General features: G+C 38.7%; 1 protein-coding gene across 3 annotated transcripts in view; it reads left to right on the forward strand.

Moving 5' to 3' along the window:
• Positions 1 to 21,585, forward strand: part of LOC121672814 (putative Polycomb group protein ASXL3) — an 87,074-nt gene that overhangs the window by 25,222 nt on the left and 40,267 nt on the right. For all 3 annotated transcript variants that reach the window (XM_042045715.1, XM_042045713.1, XM_042045714.1), the window contains 2 exons: positions 1,340 to 1,422; positions 1,764 to 1,766. In XM_042045715.1, coding sequence (XP_041901649.1) covers positions 1,367 to 1,422; positions 1,764 to 1,766 — 59 coding nt within the window. In that variant the 5' untranslated portion in view covers positions 1,340 to 1,366. The remainder of the gene's footprint in view (positions 1 to 1,339; positions 1,423 to 1,763; positions 1,767 to 21,585) is intronic.

The raw sequence follows: 21,585 nt of genomic DNA on the forward strand, positions 1-21,585 counted from the left end.
ATAAGCTCAGTTCAGCTCCCAGACCTTGCTAGTGCAGCTTTCACCTATATGTTTCCCTTTGTGGAACTGAAAGATAAAGGATGCAAAGCTCATCTCTAACAAAGAATTGAAGGATTTGGTAAGCTGCGTTTTGGCTGTGAAAGAGAACAGGCAGGAAATCAGAATGGTAAAATGGCAGAAAAGGGCTGAGCTGGTCAAGCTGTAGTGAGTAGGCTGTCTTTGGCTTTAGGTGAGCTGCTGAATTACAGCCCTGGCCAGCACCCTTCAGTTTGACTTGTGTGATATGATGTGGTGGTGTGTCTAGTTCCTAGTGGGCAGGTATCCACATAGTAGTAGCTACTTTCACAGCTGCCATTATTTGGTGACTGCTAGGGAGAAGCTCAGGATCATTTGAATCAGACCAAACTGATTTCATATTTACGGGGGTAGAAATATAAGTTCTGGCTGAGATATGTTGGCAAGATGCTCTGGGAAGCTTGATTGCTGTGGCCTGTGCCGCACCTTTTACTTCTGATTGAAGGGTTTCATTTTCCAGGGCTATCAGTCTGGCATTTTACATGAGCAAAAGAGTGGCTGTTTGTTTAACAGCATAAAACTGATGGGGACTAAAAGGAAGTAGAAAATCAGAAAAATCCTTACAAGATGGTTCTATCTGTAAAGAGGACTGAGTTACTTTGGGCTCAATTGGAAAAGGCAAAGGAGTGGAAAACTGAGCTGAACTGGAAAAATGTACTGCACTCTGTCATGTAGCATCTTGTGTGCTGTGACTGTTCTGACTGCTTCATTTTTCATTGTTTTTAGAATAAAAAAGCATTTTAAAATTGAAATCCCACTGTGTCAATTCTTACAGTAGCTCCTGGTCTACAAATGGAAGGTTTTAGCCAATTTTTTTCTGAGGTCGTGACAAAGCTAAGTGTAGAATAGTCAAATGACCTCAAAGAATTCTCAAGTAATAAAAATCAGAGAAAGTGCTAGTGGGTTTTTTTTGGGTTTTTTTCCTCTTTGGCTCTGTGTTTTATGTTTTTCCCCTCATGCCTGAAAGAAAATCTGTTGCTGTGTCATAAAACCAGTTGCGTATTCCAACTGTTTTATTTGTAACCTGGTAAGAGTTTTCCCAGGCAGATGTGGCAGACGATGTGCAGAAGCAGCAAGTATATCTTTTTCTTGCTACAGTTTCCTGGCTTGTACCTGGCCTTCCAACAGACAGAGGACTCCAGTCTCAACACTATTGTTCCCTGCCTTTCACAAATGACTGCATAAAAACTGCATGATCACATAACCTTTCAGATTCACAGGACAGCTGTGTCTTGTCACTTACACATTTATTATTTCTTTTTAGGCATTGGAAAAGTACCCCAACTCACCAATGACTGCAAAACAAATACTGGAAGTCATTCAGAAAGAAGGGTTAAAAGAAACAAGGTCAGTGTTTATATATTCTGTATTTTTGCTATTTCTATGAAAACGATCTATGAATGGTATATAATCTTTACAAAACTTAAAAGTGCTGACTGAATTGATCTCCAGTATCAGAGTGGGAAATACAGCAGATGGGTTTTGATTGTTAGGTCAAGACTATTAAAAGGGTTAGTGACTGGCTTAACTTCGTATCTTCCCAAAGGAGTCTGTGGGCCTGCTCCAGTCCAGTAGCCTTTGTTTAGAAAGACAGTGTGATCTGCTCAAACAGCCCAGTGCTATGTCTCATTTTTGCTTAAGGACTGAAGCTCGACAGCTGGGTTGCCTCTGCCACTGTGTACATAGAGAAAGTGCAGGATGACGCTTGGTGCACTTCTCCCTTGAGTTTATGGTCTGGCACTTAAACCACTGTTAGGACATGTTGGTGTTGCCTGTGGTAACAGAGACTGTGCTGATGAAGAACTGGGATGGAAGGAGAGCAGGGTTTGGACACTAGTTTGTCTGCAGAGCATGGATATGGTAACTGATACAGCAACTCAGCTGCAGGCTTGCTTAATAACAGCGTACTTTGGGTGTAGATTCAAGCGATGATAGTTAGGCTTTTAGAGGATAGATAGGTTATCCAGAGACTGTGGAAATCAATCATCTGTTTTCCATTGCTGCCTGGTTCAGATGTACGTGCAGCTTTTTGTTCTCAAAGGTGACTGTCTACTTGCTAGGTGCTCTAGTGACCTGCAAGTGGCAACTTGGGCAGGAAGTGAAAAGAAGGAAAAATTGGTTGGCTGGTGGGGGTCTCCTACAAGATGGACTTGCCTCTTCTCCAAATATTATAGTAAAATTTTTCTACTTTGATAAATTGTTTTAATACTTGTTGCTGTCTCAGAGCACAGGGAGACGTGCTTTTATTTTAATTATATTTTTCTAGTGTGGAACCTAATGTTCAGAACAAGAGAACTTCAAAGTCCGTGTAAAGGTGAACCAGAAGTAACCACGGGACGTATTTTTACTGAATTCTGTGTTCCTAGGAAACAGATCAGAATACAATCTGCATGATTGTTTGCACAGCATAACCATGCACTTCTTTGTTGGTAGCCTCATAACATGCTCATAATAGCTGTATTTTGATAAAATTGCAAAAGAGATGATATGCAAAGTGAAATTGAATTTGCTACCTTTTACAGATTTAAAGTGCTTTAGTTCCTGTCAAGAAATTGCTTTGAGTATATTTGGCAATGATTTCAAGGAAGCAAGGGGATGAAAACTTTTGAAAATTAATGTCCAAACATGCATGATTTGCATGCAACAGCAACAAAATGCAAAAAACCACAGTTTTGAAAATCTGTTCTATTAAGATACTGTTTCTCACAGCAGTGAATGGATTGCTTTCTTTTTATGTCTTGTGATATGAGACAATTGCATGGGAGGGGCTCAAATGCCTGATAATAGCATTTCTTTGTAATTCTAAAATGTTCTTGTTTTTGTGATCAGTGCATGAATAAAATTTTGAGTGGAAAACCTATGGGAGGGAGCAAAGGCAATGTGTTATATTTTAAATATAGAAAAAGTCAAAGCCCTTTTTAATTGCTGCAGAATGAATAGTAAGAGAAAGATTCCTTTAAAGAGGTTCCAAACTAGATGATCTTTCATTTTGTCGATTACTAAGAAACTGAGAATTGCAGAGAAATAGGAAAGAAATTCAGATTCGTTCTGATTTTTATTCATGGTACATGCAGGTACATGTGACAGTGTAGTAGATTGCAGGATGCTATATGCGGTCATGAGTTCTGAAAAACTGAGAAGGAAAAAATTCAATGTTCCTTATACTTGAAATATTTTCTTCCTAAACTCCTGAGCCTAAAAATTGTAAATTCGGCAATTGTAAAATGAAAAAATGTTCATTCTGTATTGATTTTTAAGTATTTGAATTTTCATTTAACTTCTGATTTAATGTAAAAGTTGTGTTTCTGCTGCATTTTAATATTGATTAGGGAAAAACTTTCAGAGTTGTCTGAGTGCCTAACACATAGTAGGAGCCAATAAGGTGTTTGACTTCATACACAGATTTGTTGATGGGGCCTCAGCGTGTAAGGAATGTTTGGTTTTCACAGTACTTGAATTTAGAGTCTGCTGTTCGCTTCAGCCAGCTCTGCAATTTCTTTCAGTACCTTTCTGCCAGTTGGTTCCTTTGCCATTACTAAAGATGGTCTTTCCTGGTCTCTCTGCTGCAGCCAGCTAAGACGAGCAAGGGATGTAAATTTATGATGTGCAGTCACCTGGCCATAAGCAGTGGAATGGCACTAGCATAGTTTATTCTGTATTGATTTGTGTATTCTTCCAAGTCTGAACTTGTGCCAGGAATATGGTACTACTCTAGTACACTTTACTTATTCCTTTATACTGATTATCATTGTCAGTAGAAACTTGGCAATTCTACGTTAAGTTCTTAAAAAACTCTCCTCTCTACTCTTCCACTTAGAGATGAATGAGGTTAATTGGCTTAGTCGTTTTTCATATATGTTGCAGCATTAATTAATCTAAAACTTTTTGCTGTGATAGTAAATCTGAAAGAATAATATATGATTTTCAGCTCTCATTGTCATTATGTGTGATCTTTAAAAAAGCACTGTCAGACTATTCAGCCTCTTTTTCTTTTTTTGCCATAAATACGTCAAGTTGCACATTTATTTTTGTATTACTCATGTAATTAAATACAAAAGGATTAAATTCCAAATTTGCAAAGCAGATATATGTTAGAAGAAAACCAACAACTCTACTGATATGTCCTGTGAGAGGGTATACACGCACCTAGTGTTTTATATCTTGGGGAAGGAAAAACTCATTTTTGTTTCTTAAATATATTTCCTGTTATGCTGGTTCATTGTAAAATGGTCAGCAGGCAGTTCTTCTGCTACCTAGAAGGAGTAAAAACTTTTAGGGATGTAGAAAATGTATGGCTTTCTTCTGTGGGTGGTGGGGAGGAGGGAGAAGTGTTTGCTTAACATTCGTGCCTGTGGTGATAGTGAACAGTGTCAGGCCAACAGACCTGGACACTGAAATCTCTTTACAAGGAAAATAGACAGCAGCTCACTTCAGTGCACAGTGCTCTGGATTTTCTGTCCTGAAAACGTTTCCCTGTCCTGCTGTAAATTTCTAGGCTCTCCACCTGCTGTCTATACACCCTAGCATGAGATTTTGCTGATTTTGCTAGTGTGACACAGACTACTAGTCAGAGTATGATCCATTCTTGCCTCAGTGCTCCTTTTCTGCTGTGCTGCTGCCTCACTAGTTGTTCTCCATCTTGCATTTCTTTTATTACTTATTCTTGTTAAGCTCTAAAATTTCTCTCACTGAATTGTATTTAGGTTTTCTGCAGACTGTTTCTCAAATTCAGTAGGATTGCTTTAACAATGTACTCTTGTCATCCAGCATGCATGCAGCTTTTCCAAGGTTTAGTGTCATCTGCTGATTAGAACTTGCTTTCTTTTGTAGCATTATATTTCTTTTTGCTTATGGAAGTCCATGGGAAACAGTGACCAAAAACTTGGTTTTGGGCTATACGATTATGACTATTAGGTTGGGCTATATGGTACTTACTGCTGCTTCTCTAGCTACAGGGTCTGCTGCTATGTCACAGAGAATATTTTGATAGATGTGAAGTAACTTGTTCTTGACAGGCCTATATATTACTCAACTTCTTATCTGCTAAATACTTCCAAATAATTTTTATTCCTTATTTTGGGGGAAAATAAATTCAGTTGCTGCATCTCCACTTCTTTGGACCTGTCTTTTTTCATTTTTTTTTTTAAAAGCTAATCTCTGAGCATTTTCCATTCTTTTGGAGTCACTGCTATCCTCTACAAATTCTCAAAAATTACTACTGATAATTCTGAGACTGATCCAGTCAGCTTTAATTACCTATGGCAAATTTCAGCACATTTAACTGATGTGAGAATACCTAATTTATTTAATTATCATCTAATCAATTTTCCCATGTTTGTTCCTGGTGTTGGTTTTAGCAGCTGTCTAATCATAGACATGTTTCTGATTAGGCATTAGCACTCCTGTGCTTTGAGTGTAAGTACTCAGTGCCAACCCCTTCTTGGAGAAGAGTAAGTCAGTTTCCTTTCTGCTGGTGTGCTTACACAAATTTCTTTGTGCATGTTGTGTGGGCGAGTTTGCTGAAGTTTAATTTCCTGAAGCCCTTTTTCTTCTTTTTGTGTTCTCCCTTGCTTTCCTAAAAATGAGGAATCATCCCTTCATGAATGCTCAGTGTTTTAGCTGCTTCTTCCCTATGGGTTCAAGTCAACCCAGTACAGTCCCAGAAACCTGCCAGATACTTTTCTGTCCCTATCTTTCTTTTCCCTTGGTTTTGTCCTTTTTTGTCATTCCCTGGAAACTGCCTGTAGAACCACCAGAAGTAACCTATCTGTTCCATTCTGTTTGGAGCACTGCACCTTTGTGAAGAATAGGATCAGTTGAAGACCGCTTAAGATTATCAGGGAGATAACAATAAGACAGAAGCTGGTATGAATTAGTTGTTTGGATAAAGGAAGAGAAGGTTGAGTACAGGCATAGTAAATCTTCAGCTACACAAAAGATAGGAAAAGAAGGAGGGAGTAAGTTATCCTGAATGTCTGTTACGGATGGAACAAGAAATAAGGCCTTTAAATTGTAGAAAGAGAAGATTCCAATTAGAAAGTACAAAGGTTTTTTTTTTTCGTAACAGGAATAATTAATTCCTTTCATGAGCTATGGAAGAGATGTTAGAGATTGGTAGGTCTCACCAAAACCCACTGTAGCAATGTGTCTGTCAGGAGTTACGTAGATTAGGTTGATCCTGCCTTGAACTAGGGGAATGAACTAGTATATCCCTTGATCCAGGTTTTTCTATGATTTTTTTAGAACAATATTCAGTACTTGGGCCATACACATTGTTTGAGTCCTAGGGGAGAATATCCAGCCAAACTCTGATAAATGTTTGATGCTAATAACCCTAGATTATGTCTTGGCTTTCTGTAGTTCCCTTTCTCCTTTGCTTGGTTAGGCTGGAAAATTGACTTGTCTGGATAAGATTAAAGCCAAAGATTCTCACTACAAGTTAAAAGCCAATAAACTTTCAAAATGGGACTAGCTGCTTAATTTCTTGGAGTACAACTTTAGCCCACAGCTATGCTAACTATTTGCGTTCCTCCTCCATGAGACTCAGGAGCGTGAACTCTGGAATGGGATAATTTCATAGTGTTTTGCTGTTCAGCTGGAGTAATTGCCTTCTGTATGGTCAACTAGCTTGCATTATTCTGTTCGTGTGATTCATAGAAGAGTTTTTAAAAAGCTGCTTTGTCTCACTCTGTTTTCCATTTTCCAGTAGGAGTCTTAAACTTCTTTCTCTTGATGTTTCTTTGTTGATCTTAATTTCAACTATGGGAATCAGAGCACCAGTCATATCTCCTCCTCTTCATCTGTTTTTTCCTCTGCATATTTTGCCTTTTGCTTTGCAAGACTAAGCTATTGATTTGTTGTTGTGACAGTAGTCTTTCAGAAGACTAAGAAGAGATGCTTGCCACTGGCGCTGGCAGTAGTGCTGTTTCTTCTGCACTCCACGGTGTTGATAATATTTATCATGAATGATATCATAACATATTAAGTCTTTTGAGCCTAGGAAAGCAGCAAAGTATGACCCAAATAAATCTCAAAGACACTCTTACTAGATTTACAGTCTTTGTGCAAAAACATGAAACTAGTGGGTTAGCTAGAATTAAACCCATTTTGAACTGTGGAGTGGAGTCATCAGTGGAATAAAACACAGGATCCATGCAGGGTCTGTCTTTAGCTTTGAAGTTAGAGGGGACTCCTGAAAATATTACCATCATTTGTGAATCCTTTGATCTTTTTGACAGTGTCTCTTTAAGCCTTTGCATACTTCATCCTTAGAGCTATTGACTTAAAAAAAAATCCCTTCTGAATGCTGCTGTTTCTGTAAATAGGCTAAATGAGCTGGCAACTGTCTTCTGTTGTTTATTGTTTTCAGGTTCCTTTTGTTATTGTGTGCATATAGACAGAGAATTTTTTACTTTCTTTCTCTGTAAAGTCATTCCAAGATGTCATTGCGATTCATAATTATTAAGTCACAGTTTTTATCTTTCACTTAGAAAAGAAAAAAAAACCAAACAAATGCCCTGCGATTACTAAAACCGCTTAAAAATTTAATTGAAAGAACCACAGTTCTTGTCTTAAGGCTATGGTTGCCAACGGAAGAGCACAGAGAGTTAGGAGGCTTCTGTGGTTGCATATGTCTGATAGAATTTATTTGGGAGCCTCTTCAGCTGAAGGGAGTGCATCGTTTTGTCTGAAGGTAGTTATTGCCTGCAATGGACTGAAACCAAGCCGTGATGGAAAGAGAGGGAGAAAGCTATTCAGATTCTTTTGCCTGGCATTATTAGGTTGATTTTCATGCTTCTACAGATGTGGCTTTTGGCTGTAGAGCAGTGAAAGAAGCAAACTTTCAGTACAACCTGTCTTTCTGCATAAATTCACTTCAGACATGCCTTTGAAATGCTGTTCTTCCCAGTGTACCAACAGACCACCTAATTTGGTAGGCAGTTCTGATAGCAGCAATTTGCCAGCTGAAAATCTCAGGCTTGCTCCTTCTTGCCTAGACATTCCCAGCATTGTTATGTGTGGTGCAGTTTAACCTGGTAAAAACCAGTGGGTTTCCTATAATGTATTCCAGGATTGGAACTGTAACTTGCATAATCACACCCCTGTCACCTCTGTAATAATTATTTCAGTTTTTGTTTGTGATGTAGCCCTAGAACAGCTAAGGTATTAACTCAAGCCTAAAGTCCGGGTTGTGAATTCTTGATTGCATATTGCTGCATAGTGATTACCCTACTGTTAAAAGCTTGCTTTTATCTGGACAGAAGTAATCCCACCTTTGTATTGATTTGGAAAACTGGTTTTGAGTGAGATGTAAAACAGATGTAAAATAATAAAACCTCAAATGAATAATAAAACCTCAGTGAATTGCAAAGACGAAGAATTTTTTAGTCATGGTGAATTTTCCATTGTGTATACCTATATAAGATATATTTCAATATAAGGCATTTAGCTACCTGGTATGTTTTTTGGTTTTTTTTGGTTTTTTTTTTTTTTTTTTTGCCTGAGCTACCATTATCTTAATTTTTTCTCCATATTTTAGTATTTTAGAAATTACCTGGAGAGTTGTATTTGTTTTAATGCTGTTCTTCTTTCCTTCACAGGACAGTGGAGTCTCTTTCTAGGGTCTTTAATAAACAGTCAAGTAAAATCAGTCTCCACATCAGTGGTTCTTATAAAGCTACCTTTATAATTAAGGTGTGAATTTGAGTTTCAGATGATAAATGGCATAGCTTAAATTGTAAGTACCTTTTGAGTATGACACAGAATACTTTGGAGGATATTGTTCTTACTGATAAGAGTATTAATTGAGCATATGTAAAAAGAGAGTGGAGACAGAAGCAAAGTAATATTTATCAAAGCTAAACATAGAGCTAGGTCCTTGGCTCCTCCACTCCCAATATCCCGTCCATTAAATTGGTGTTGCCTGTGCAGTATCTGCTAGTTCCCACCTATATGCAGTCCTGTGTCCCAGAAGTTTTCTGCAAGATAAATCTTCCTGCCTTCTCATACAAGGTCACCCACCCCATGGTCTCCAGTTACCCTGATCTGCTGTCATCCTTCTTCCCTTCTTTTGAGGACTCAAACTCGATTCCACATGCCTGAAATTTTCTCAAGTGTTACCTTGTAAACATCCCAGTATTTATTTGATATTCTGACTTGGGACTAGTCAAGCGCTCTTCCTTAGTTTGGTTCCAGGAGGAGTTATGAGAAAATAAAATAATTCCATTATTTTGCCATGTCTGGGACCTTCAACTGATGGTTTAGAAAAGTTCATATGGTTTCCTCTTTTGTACTTAGCCCTTGATTTGTCATCATGTTGAAGTTTGTTCCTGCATTCTTGGGTCAACTGAGATTTTATAACAGTCGATTCTCTTTTCTTTAAGATTAGTGTGTTGCTGTTACTTTTCCATATGCATTTTTGCCCATTTAGTGTGAGGACTTCAGTTTTCCATTTGGTACAATATTTCTCTGTATTTGGGTGCTAAAACATACATGTAACCGCCTTTCCACCTTTCATGTAAATGACAGGATATAGTCCTGCTTGATTTTTTTTTTTTTTAATTTTTTTAATTTTTTTCTTTTTTTTAAGATCTGCCATAGACCTTTTTTGCTTTCCATCTATTAGCAGTTCTGCAAAATACATCTGCAAAGATTGGGAAAACAGGAATCCAGTCTGTGTGACATGCTTGTCTCCTCGGTGCTGTTAAACTCTTTTTATTTTACTTGTGCTGTTTAGGTTTCTGCTCCTTCCACTCAAGCTTAATCTGTCTATATAAAGCTTTTTTTATTTGGTTGATGCTTTGCTGGTAAGGGAGAGTGCCTGTACGATTGTTAGATATTCAAGTTGTAATAGTTCAGAGGATATGTGAAAAATTTAAAAGTTTATCTTTTTTACCTGTGCTAGGAAAAATTATGATAGTTAGATTTTGTGATGTGATAAATGTTTCAAGTTCTAAAGATCTATATTGCAAGATTTTTTTATGTTTAAGTGCATCCAAGTCCTTCCTCCTTATCACAGCCCGATATTCTGAAATTAAGACCTCCATTAATGTAATGTTAAAGATGCTCCTTTTTTAATAGAGGTGGAAATCCAGCAACTTAAATGTAACAAATAATTGATAGTAGTGCAGATCTTAAAATATTTACTAGCTTTGTGCACTCATGACGCCACTTCCTGTTAAAGGTTGTTTTATTTTGAAGTAGGAGGAGGACATCAGCTGTGACTAGATAATGTAAATTTGTCAACAATTCCAGTGTTGCTTTTCATATTGTGGTGATTCCTTTATCAGTTTATTCTGATGTTTAATGGAAGAATCTAAGTTGTGTTGGCTTTTTCCTATGTTGTGTCTCTCAGTGTAGACTACTATGGAAAGAGACTGAAAAGCAACAATGTAGTTCAGGCTGATGAAAAGAGAAACCTTCTGCATTATAAATTGGTGTTACCAAAAGAGTGTATTGTGTCATGTCTGTCTTCCCACATCTCTCCTAGACAGTGTAACTACAATGTATGCTACAGATCTTTTTTCTTTAATGTTTCTGTATTTTGAAGAGTAATTCTACATTAAAAATAGTGTCTCTTTTTCAGAAAGAGAAATTAAATAAAGATATGCAAGAGACCTAAATACATTCAAAATAATCACATACTCTCTGAAGTTACATCAGGAAAGTTTCACCATATCTTCAATCCATCCTCCAAGCAGTGAAAGTTTTAGGGTTGGTTTATTTGTTTTGGAGTGGGGGTTTTGTTTGGTTTGGTAGTTATTTTGTTTTGTGTGTGTGTAGTATGTTTCCTATAATGTAGTGCACTAAGCCTCATTTAAAAAAAAAAAAATTACTGAAGAGATGCAGTTTTCCAGTATACAGACTGTTTTCTTGTCCTTTTATCTGAGGTCTGGCTGCAGTTCTATAAACATGACTATGTGAGAGGTAGGTAGATTAAATGCATTCTCTGATTTTACTGCCTTTATCAGATTGTTTTGCCAGCATCGCTTTTAGAGAAGCAAGGACATAGAAGAATATAGTTGTCCATGGTTGTCCAGACACAAAATTTTCAAAAGTATTTTATGGAAACTGAAAGTTGACAGAATGTGTTTTTCTTTCCATCATTGTCCTGAAATGAAGATCTACCATGTATTTACACTAAAGTAGAGAGGTAATAAACCAGTGGTTTTGAAATAGAAGTCAGAAGGAAGAGAGCTTAATGTCAGTGCAACTGATATAACTGATAGATACAACTGATGCTAGTTAGGGGCAAAATGTGAGATTCTTGCTGAGTAGCCAGTAACCTTGCTCAGCTCTCTTGTGCTTGGAAAAGGCAAGAATAATCTACGGTATTTACTTCACGTAGTAGTTGGACAAATGTGATTCAACACATAAGCCTGTCAGGAGCAGCCATATATATAAAAATTTCAAACACAGAAGGATACAGACACTTTAGCTAGAAGGAGTCACCTTTTGAATGTACACTCTGGTAAAATATGCTTAGGAAAAGGGTTTAATCTGCTGAAGGCTTAAAACCTGCAGTGAAAATTGAAGTCTGGCTGAGAACTTGAAGACATGCCTGCGTTTAATGGATTTGTGAGCTTTTGTTGCACCATACAAGTAACCTAAGAAGCTGCTTTTCCTTGCAGGTGTAAAATGAGTTACTCTAGGTTTCAACTTGCTGGTTGCTGATTGAGATTTATTTGTTGGGGTTGAATTTTTTTGGCAATTGTTTTTGTTCTGTGTATTTCTCTTTTGCATTGAAATGTTAGTATTTAAGCCTATTATTTATTACTGCTTTGAATTTCATTTATCCCACAGCTGACTTTTGTCTTTATTTATAAGCATTCTGTCCTAAGGGACATGCACAACATCCCACAAAACAGTATAATCTTCTTCATGCTATTTCTAGTATTCCATAGCAACTGAGGAGAAAAAAAGAGACTAAACTGAACACTACAACACAGGCAATTCATTACAGATTTTCCGCTTAGTATTCAGTAAATTGTCAAGTCCTTATTTTCATCATTAGCATATTTTTCACAGAGCAGAAGCATAGCCATTTCTGGCAGACTGAATTAAATCTGTTTTACTTGAATGTGAAAGCAGAAAACATTGTCAGGCTTTCTATGAAAGCACCATTTTCTAGTAGTAATTTATTTCTCTGGAACAGTTTGCTGTGGATGTCTTTATGTTTCTATAAAGATATGGGTGTGTATGTTTCAGTCTACCTGTAATTAAACCATTCCTTAGCCTGTAGGGGAAAAAACACAGAAAAATCTATAAGGTGGTTTGGTTTTTTTTTTTTGGCTATTCATATTGCATGAGCTGAGAAATTTACTAGTTTTCTTTTAGAGAGATTGATGGCTATGCACTGGCACATTTAATTTAAATTTTTGTAGTACATTTTTATAGAATCAAACCCCCAAAAAAGCCTCAGAATTTCAGTGTCTGAGGACAATGAAAAGTATCAGGCATAACTATTCAGAAAATTTCTTACATACATTAATTTCTTTTCTTTGTAAGGCTAGCTGATAGCAGTTCCATTTTATTTGAGTCTCATAGGTAGTCTTAAGTACTACGAAATTAAATTATGTGCATCCTTGTCATTTCAAAACAGAATTTAAAAAGTGCCTGAACATATTTTGCTTGCTTATGTACTGTCATGTGAAGTAAAAATGTGTTTTATTCAAGATCTGATTTTTCTTTCAGCAGTTTAGAAAGTTCTTGTCTTCTATTTGTAATCCCAATAAAGTCTGCATTTGTCTGCGAGTCTGTTTTATGATGGATGTATGCTAGAACCAGTAATTGTGTGGCTGACAAATATTTACAATATTAAAAGAGAACTGGGGACCAAAATGTATACCTCAAAGGAAAGTATAAATAAAAGAACTTAAAAACTGCATGTATGATACTTGTTTATGGGCTTGAGTGTGCAAATAACACCTCCAGAGACAAATTCACCACTGTACATGTACACATGCCCTTGTATGCATATAAATTGTAAATCACAAAATTATGATCAAATACATCCTTTGCTCAGTTATTCCAAGAGCTGAGTATGGGAGCTCAAACGATCCTCAAGAACTGTTTTGCTGTTTGCCCTCAATAGCTAAAAGAGGACAAATTGATTTCTCCCTCATTTCCTTTGGTTTTCATTGTATTTGTAATATGAGGAAAGGAAAATGGGTTCTAGCAGCTCTTTTCAGTAAGTGCTATCTCCCAGCAAGAAAAAAAACAAGTGCACATAGCTGAGTCACCCTATTTAGGATCTTGCAGCATCCACAGCTACTGCAATGTTTCAATAAGCTTGCTTAAGATACCTTTATTTGCTCTCAGAATCCATGAAGATACACCATTTAGAGATTCACTGGTGTGCCTTTATATTTAATTAGCTAATAAAACAAGTGTGGGATCCAGACAACTATTCTCTCTTGCAAATGGCCCTTAATACTTTCTAGTCCATCCTTTTTTTTTTTTTGTGTTACCAAGACACCTGGAGTTTTTCTTTCTGGGATTGCTCAATATTTTACATTACCATTATCAAACATGAAATCCTTGTGTAAAAAATAACATGTGTCCTCTACAACCATCACAAAGGAAAAAAAACCTATGACCCATAAGTGACAGCAAGGAACTTTTTGAGAAGATACCTTAAAGAATATATGACAAGCAAGAAGTTGTTGTTTGGCTTTTATTTGTTACTTTGTTTTGTTAAAGACTGCTTGCATTCTATCAGGGAATCTTTCCTTAGCCAGTGAAAATTCAACAGTTTCAAAGTATATTTGTACTCCTGTCTGTCCCCTTTGTCCAAAGCCAACATTATTAAACCCAGTCCAACCATTGACCTTTCTCTGTTTGTAGTGGCAGCCTAATGATATAAATGTAAACTATTGCATCAAAATATTATTCAGTCAAATAATACACTGAACTATATAAAGTAGTGTTGGTACAAGATTATTTGTGCCCAAGATACAATCCAGGAATTATGACATGATTGGTACTGTTGGTACTGTGAATTAATTTCATATTCTACTTCTCATTCATTTTTTATTGAGAACAGAAAGCAATTTGGGGTTAAGACTGATTTTTTTTGTGATCCACATTATTTTTAGTTTCTTTGTCATGTGTGGCTCAGGTCCTTCATTCAAAGGCACTTTAATAAGGACTTCAGCAGGCTTCCTTTCAGGTGGAATGATGTGGCTATCAAAAATGACCAGTCTGAAACTTTTATTTTTGTTACCAATGCTGTATTTTCACAAAATATTTGATGGTTTCTTTTGTATAATTTGAAAACATTGTATGTGACATTTTGAAATTAGATTGACTTCTAATTATAAGTTAAGTAGAAACTTAAGTGTCCCAGTTCCAGACTTAAGGAGCTGTCTTAAGTCAAAGAAGAAAAAGGAGATCTGCTAATAGACTAATTTGCAACAGCTGGAGTAAGCTAAACACAAAAATAAAAGTATCTGCTTGGTCCTTTGAGGGAAGGAAAAGAAGTTTTACTGTGCTGTTTTGCCAAGTTAAACTCCCTTACGTACAGCAAGTATAACTTAAACATTTCACATCAATGCAAATATTTTAATTTGACACAATACAATAAATCATACGTTGCTGTATTTTTAAAGGTACAGGGTAAACTCTGATTGCCCATTCTGTATTTATTTTCAGGCTTTTCATATGGGCAAGGGCTCTTAACAACAATACTTTATGCACATAATTGGCACGTATTAGTCAGCAAAGTTGTAGTAGTTACATTTATTTTAATATTTAGGGTGAAAGTATGGTCTTGCTTGTACAACTGTTTTTCTAGGAATAAGTATTACTAGAAAACAATAATTTGCTTCAGATCTAATTTTATTCGTGATTACTCCCAGCTTCCTTATTCTTTGTATCAGTTTGATTTTTCTGCCTGTTTTGGTGATTGAGTAAAACATTCTCAAGTTCTGAATGACTCTTTAAGTACAAGAATAATGAGAAAAATCTTCTGTAAGGAAAGGAATGATTCTTTTTATTCATTCATTCTCTCTCATTATATGAGAGACTGTAGAATTTATTTTTTTTCAATTGACTGTGAATTGAAGATGTAGAAATAGATTGGTTTTTTATGTCCTAGCATTCTCTTTTTGGATTGGTTGCAATGTTTAGGATGTTAAAAATAAGCATGTGGCTTCTTCATAATTGTACCAGAATTTGACATTTAGTTTCAAAATTCTGAATTCCTTCAGTTAGAAGTTATGTCCTAATTGAAAACTGGAGAGGAGGAACAAAGAAACTGTGCAGATTTTCCTGAACTTTGGTGAATGAGAAGGAATAAGATATGGTGCACTTTCTTTGATTTTGAACAGAAATGGACAAAACTAAAATTAAATTTACGGATTTCAGTTGTTCTTGCTTCATAAAAAGGTTTAGTATCATTTTATACTGCTTTAAAAGAAATATGATCCTTTTATCAGAATAGGAAGTTGTAGGATGAAGGTGGGGAGGGCAGGAGAGAAAGAGAGAAGACACTGGGAGAAGAATAAGGAAGAGAGAAGAGATAGGAAGCAAAGACAGAAGATGGAAAAGTAGAAGGATAAAGGAGAGAGGAAAGGGAAATAAAACAGACAATGAGGATGTGTTCATGACAATGCTCTGGCAGTGTGCGGCTGCAGGGCCAGACACAGCCTTGTGGCTGAGATAGTGGTGCCTCTGGAGTAACATATTGAAGAAAATGCAAAACCAGCACTCAGGCAGAAGAGGAGAGTGAAAAAGAGAGTGTGGAACAGTGGTGTGAACACCAAGGCCAGAGTAGAAGGAGGAGGGAAGGAGGCACTCTGGGCACCACAGCAGAGGATCCCTTGCAGGCTGTGGAGGGCCGCAGCAGGGCAGATATCTGCACTGCAGCCAGTGGAGGACACCACGCTGGGACATTTGGATATTTCCTGAAGGAGATGTTGCCCACAGAGAGCGCAGGCTGGAGCAGACAAAAACTGTGAGGAGGAAGCAGTGGCGGAGAGGGGCAGTTGTGGACTGACTGTAACCCCCATGCTTCGGCACCACTCAGTGTGGGAAATGTGGAGGAACTGGGAATGAAGGAGGAAAATTGACCCTGGAAGGGGAAAGCTGTTGTTTTAATTTTTTTTTGGTCTTTATTTCTCTCTACCCGAATCTTTTTTAATTGGCAATAAGTATATTTTCATCAAGTCGACTCTGTTTTGTCTCTTGCTGTAACTTGTAAGCAATCTTAACAAGTTTTTCATCCCCTCTTTTCCCTGTTTCCTGTTGGGGAGGGGGAGGGAAAGGCTGGGTGGGCATTTGGCTGCTGGCCAAGGCAAACCCAGCACAAGAGGAAAGAAAGGAAAAGCAAGGGAGAAAAAGAGGGGAACAAATAAGGTAAAGAGAAGAGAAAGGAAAAGAATAAAGATAGAAGGAAAAAAGTAAAGGAGAAGGAAGAGAGAAGTAAAAAAGAAGAAAAATAAAACTGGGAAAAGAGAAAATAAGAAAGAAAAGATGAAAGAATAAAAAGAATAGAGGAAAGGAAGAAAGAAAGGGCTAGGAAAAAAATACAGGAGAAGAGAAAACAATGAAAAGTAAGAAAAAAGAAAACAGGGAACGTAGAAGAAGAAGAGGAGAACAGAGGAGGGAGAGAAGATGAAAAGAAGAGAGAAATTAAAGGGGAAAGAAAAAGACGTGCAGTGGGAGAGAGAAAAGGAGAGTAAAAGAGAGGAAGAGAAATAAAGAGAAGATTGAGAAGAGAAAGATAAGGGAAAGAACTGGAGAAAAGGAGACAGTAAAGAAAATAAGAGAAAAAAATAATGAAAAGGAAGCAAGTCGAAGCAAGTTCACTGTGGTTGAGGAATCTGTAGCTGAATGCTGTTAGCAGCAAAGTAAAAAATTTTAACTGACAGAAAGAAGCTTGTATGTGGTAACCAAGACCCTGGAAATTACTTTCCGTCAAGTAAAAGTGGTAAAATACCTATTTTAAAATAACTCAGCTTTGGTTTCAGCATTGCAATTCAATGAATATATACATTATTTCCAGGTAAAAATTTCCAAAGAAATTGTAATAAGCATTAAGAACTTTCTTACTGATTTGGACTGATTACTTAACTGGGTGGGTGGGTGGGTGGGTGCGTGGTGTGGCTGAAATGGCATAGCAAACTCTGGCAGGCCAGCATGTTGGCATGCATCAGTTTTTAAGAAGGGGCAAAGTTACTGAGCCAGTTTAGATGGGATAACTGAGTAGGTTTTTGATAGTAAAAAAGAAAAAAAAATCAGTTTAAATTCAGCATAGCTATTTACTTTCATGCTGTTGTTTCTATCAGGAAGAAATATTGTTTAATAAAGTAATGTCATATTACAGCCTGGTAGCTCAAGATTCACTAACAGATTAAAGATTTCGAGATTTCTGATATGAAAAAATAAATCCATAATTCTCATAAAATATAAAGAATAGTTTTAAATTATGTAGTACTTAGTGAAGTTCTCTATATAGTACTTTGCTTGGCAGTACTCTTTTATTATTTCCTTAAATGGTTAAATCTTGCCATAATTTAAGCCTTTTCACTGACATACATCACATGCCTTTTAGAATTTAATTCAGATAGGTCTTAACAGCATGTTGTGTTCTGCCTTTTGTGTTTTGTTTTCATTACTGGGGGAAGGTAGAAGGAGATGTACGTTCATAGGCGCATCTTCCAGCTTTATAAATTTAGTTGCAATTGGTTTTAATGGCAGCGGCTGGGAAATTGCGTCGAAATCATGTGAGGGAGCCAGGAACATGACAAAAGGCTCCAGTGGTGGAACGTGTGGGTGTGTGGGGCTCCATCCAGCTTGGTAATTCTTCTTTCCCTCAGCAGGGTGGTACCCGCGCCTCTCCCCTCCTCTGCGTCCTCTGGCGCCAGATGCAGCAACCCAAGGGGTTACGGCTGAGGCGAGCCAGCTGCATCTGGCACGTAGGTTTGGGAGCGGCTGGAGGGAGCGTGGTGCGTTAGCTGACAAAAGGTGAAATACAGGCCTTGCTCTGAGGAGTCTGAAATGGGAACCAGTCGTGTCAGTCTGAGGCCATCCTTCTCCAGTTACTGTAAACCAATATTGTAGCTGAAAGAATAATCCTGCTCCCTCCAAGCTGCTTTTTCTATTCTGGTCTGCCCACCTCCCTGTATGCTGGCACAAGGGTTCACATGGCTGTTTGGGGAAATAACCAAGTTTTAAAGAAAGAAAAAAGGGGTGTGGGGGGAGAACGTGTCATGAAGACAGGAACACGTGGTCTGCCTTAGAGGGAAGCCGCTCAAGCTGCCTTTTTGAGTGGTAGAGCTGGTAGAAAGTGACCTGAGTCCTGTATTTGTCCTGGTGCAAACCTCGCTGGTGAAAGCAGCAACTGCTCCATAGCCTTACAAAAAGGTACAGAAATGCACTTTTGCTGGCATTACTGCAGGGTGGTGTCTTGTAACCATTACAGCTGTGGTAACAGGAGTCCCTGCTGTGGATGATAAGAAAGGCTGGAAATTCTTACCAATCAGGGGAGGAGTATTGGGTGGAAGCTGTGACCTGCATCAGGGTTATGGTCCTGGTATAGCATGATAAAGTAGGAATCCTTCTCAGTCTTCTGAACTAGGCCTGCCTCACAGTGGTTTTCTGGAAACACTTTGTTCTTCTTTTTTTCCCCTTTTTCTTTGTGCAACAGAGTTAATGAAGCCACTGTCAGATGCTGCATGGGCTTCCTCTGTGGGTGGTGCAGCAGCTCAGACGTCCTGTTGTTCTTTTGCAGTATATTTTGTCACTTTGTTGCAGATCTCCAGCAGAGGCAGCTAAGCAGAGAATGAGCAGTTGCAGCAGTTTCCAGGCTTCTTGAGGAAGCTTCAGGGAAAATCTTCTGGGAGCTTCTGTTTCTGGGAACTTTGGTTGTATGCTGCAGCATGTCAGGGCTATTGGAGGCATTTGACTCAGTTCTGACAGACAGCTTTTGTTGGCTACTTACTGGTTGTGGACTACCTATGTAGTAGTCATAAGATCACTGTGGATAGAGACTCCTAAGATTGGGAAGATGGAAATTTATGACTTCTGGCAATAGAAGAAAGCTTCTCTTCCTACAGAGGATAGGTGTAATGCACTGGAGGGAGGTGAGTAGGATTGTCAGAGGAGACAGTCAGAGCCAGCTGAGGCTCAGCCACATTGTGTACATGAAGAGGAAAATGAGGGTGACAGTTATTTGAGATGATCATCATGACAGAGACATCACCCGTCTTCCAACCTGGTGTACTTGCTATAGCTGGAGGTTTACTTCTTGTTGGGTACTTGAATCACAGATGTTGCAGACGAGCGTTGTTCAGCCCTCAGACTTCACCCCTTGGTGTTCACCCATGATACTGCTGGGGTGAGCCCAAGTATGTTAAAAGTGACTGCTCTGACTGGTGGCAAGGGTGAAGATCACAAATACCTAAGTGGTGTTTTTCTCAATCCTGCCAGTGAGGTGGAAATGCTCAGGTGGCAGAGGACACATCCATCAAGTCCAAGTCTGGCTGCATGGCTGGTGTCACAGACAAAGCCATAGCACCCCGTTTGAGGAATAAGAACTACTGAATAGGGACAGGATTCATGAGATGGAGTGTGGCAAAGGTATCTTTGCTGACACAATCTGAGTCATCTCTTCTATAGGGCTTTGAAGCAGCTTCTTGATGTGCAGGTTGCTGGAATTTGAAGAGAAGTAAAGGCATGGGGATCATCGTGGAGGTGTCTGATGATAAACTTAATTGGAGAAACCTTGTGTTTTCTTTATGCAGTCTCTGCACACTTTCAGAACGCCTTAGGGTTATAAACATGGGGAAGTAATGCACACAATAGGGTGCTACTCTGGATAGATAGAGGGATGCAGGCTGACAAAGAGGGGCAGCGCTTGCAAAGGAGGGGTGGGAGTGCACAGTGCCTTGCCCTGGAATGAGCACTGAGCCTCAGGCAGAACAACACAAATAATGCTGTGGTGAGCATCTGCTGCAGACCATCTGGCCAAGAAGTAGATGAGGCCTTAAAGTAACTGCTGGGTACCTTGCAATTATTGCAGACCATAGTAGTTGTGTGGGATGCAGGCAAGCCAGGCCATTCCTGAAAGTAAATTTCTTGATGCAGGTGATGTGCTGTCCTGGACTCCTTACATGTTAACAAGGAAGGACTGATGGTATGTATGAAGGTCGATGACTGCTTTGGCCATGGTTGATCATCAAACTATGGACAAAAGGGTCCAGGAAAGCTGTTTCATCTTCCTTGGTGAATGAGAATGGCTCATTATAATGCACAAAAAGTTCAGCAAATGTGGCGGAAAGCCAATATGAGTGAGAAGAGGCAAATCATGCCTGGCCAGCCTCTTTACCTTCTATGTGGTTCTGTGCATGAGAGGACAGCAATGGATATGTTCTACTTTGACTCTAGCAAGACGTTTGGCATCATTTCCCGTAGTGTCTTCACAGCAAATTGATGACATAGGAACTCAAAGAGTTGACAGTAAGGTAGATGGGAATTTGGTTTGACTGCAGGCCCCAAAGTGTTTTGATCAAAGGTGCTAACTCCAGTTGGTGACTGGTTACTAGGTGGTCTTGCTCAGACATTGATACTGAGGCTGTTACTGGTAGCGTTGCTGTTAAACACATAGAATCTGGGACAGAGTGCACATTCAGCAGGTTTAGAGGAAGCAATTGGTACACTGAAGACTGGGCTGTTGTTCAGAGGGATCTAGACAGCAGAGAACTGTGCTAACAGGATCCTTGTGAAATTCAGTACAGGCAAGAGCAAACTTCTTCATCTGGAACACAGTAATCCATCTGGTGGTATAGGCTGCGGGCTAACAGGGCAGGAATCAGCTTTGCAGAAAATTACCTGGGAGTCTGGTGGTTAACAAGGCAGCTATTAGTCCATCAATGTGCCCTTGCAGCAAAGATGGGCAAGCTCATGTCGGGTTGTGTTAGCAGGAGTGTGGTCAGCAGGCAAAGTGAACTGATCCATCCCCTCTGTTCAGCACTTGTGAGACCTCGTTTGGAGAACCATGTCCAGTTTTGGGCCCACTATTCCAGGAAAGAGGTTGATACATCAAAGTGAGTCCATTGAAGGTTCTCCAAGATGGCTGGAGGCTGGAGCATATGGTATATGAGGAAAGGCTGAGAGCTGGGCTTGTTCACACAACAGAAGGGAAGGCTCAGGGGGATCCCGTGGCACTCCACTGCTAACTAATGGGAGTGTGTAGGGAAGACAGAGCCAGGCTTTTCTTGGAGGTTGCATAGTGACAGCATGAGAAGCAAAGAATGAGAGGCATCAGACACTGACTGGGACATGAAAAACTCTGATTTAATACTAAGAAAAATGCCTTCCCAGTTCGAGCAGTTAAGCACAGGAGGAAGGTTGTCCAGGGAGGCTGTGAGGTCTCCGTTCTTGGAGATTGCACAAATCTTGAGTGGACAAGGCTGAGATTGAAGTGGCCCTGCTTTGAGCAGAAGGTTGGACTAGGTAACTTCTGGAAGTTCCTACCAGAGTAAATTTTATGAGTGCATGAAACTTGGT

This window comes from Corvus kubaryi, unplaced genomic scaffold (assembly GCF_017639235.1).
Source record: "Corvus kubaryi isolate FWS band 111438036 unplaced genomic scaffold, C.kubaryi_AGA036_p1.0 64987, whole genome shotgun sequence".
Taxonomy (NCBI): Eukaryota; Metazoa; Chordata; class Aves; order Passeriformes; family Corvidae; genus Corvus; species Corvus kubaryi.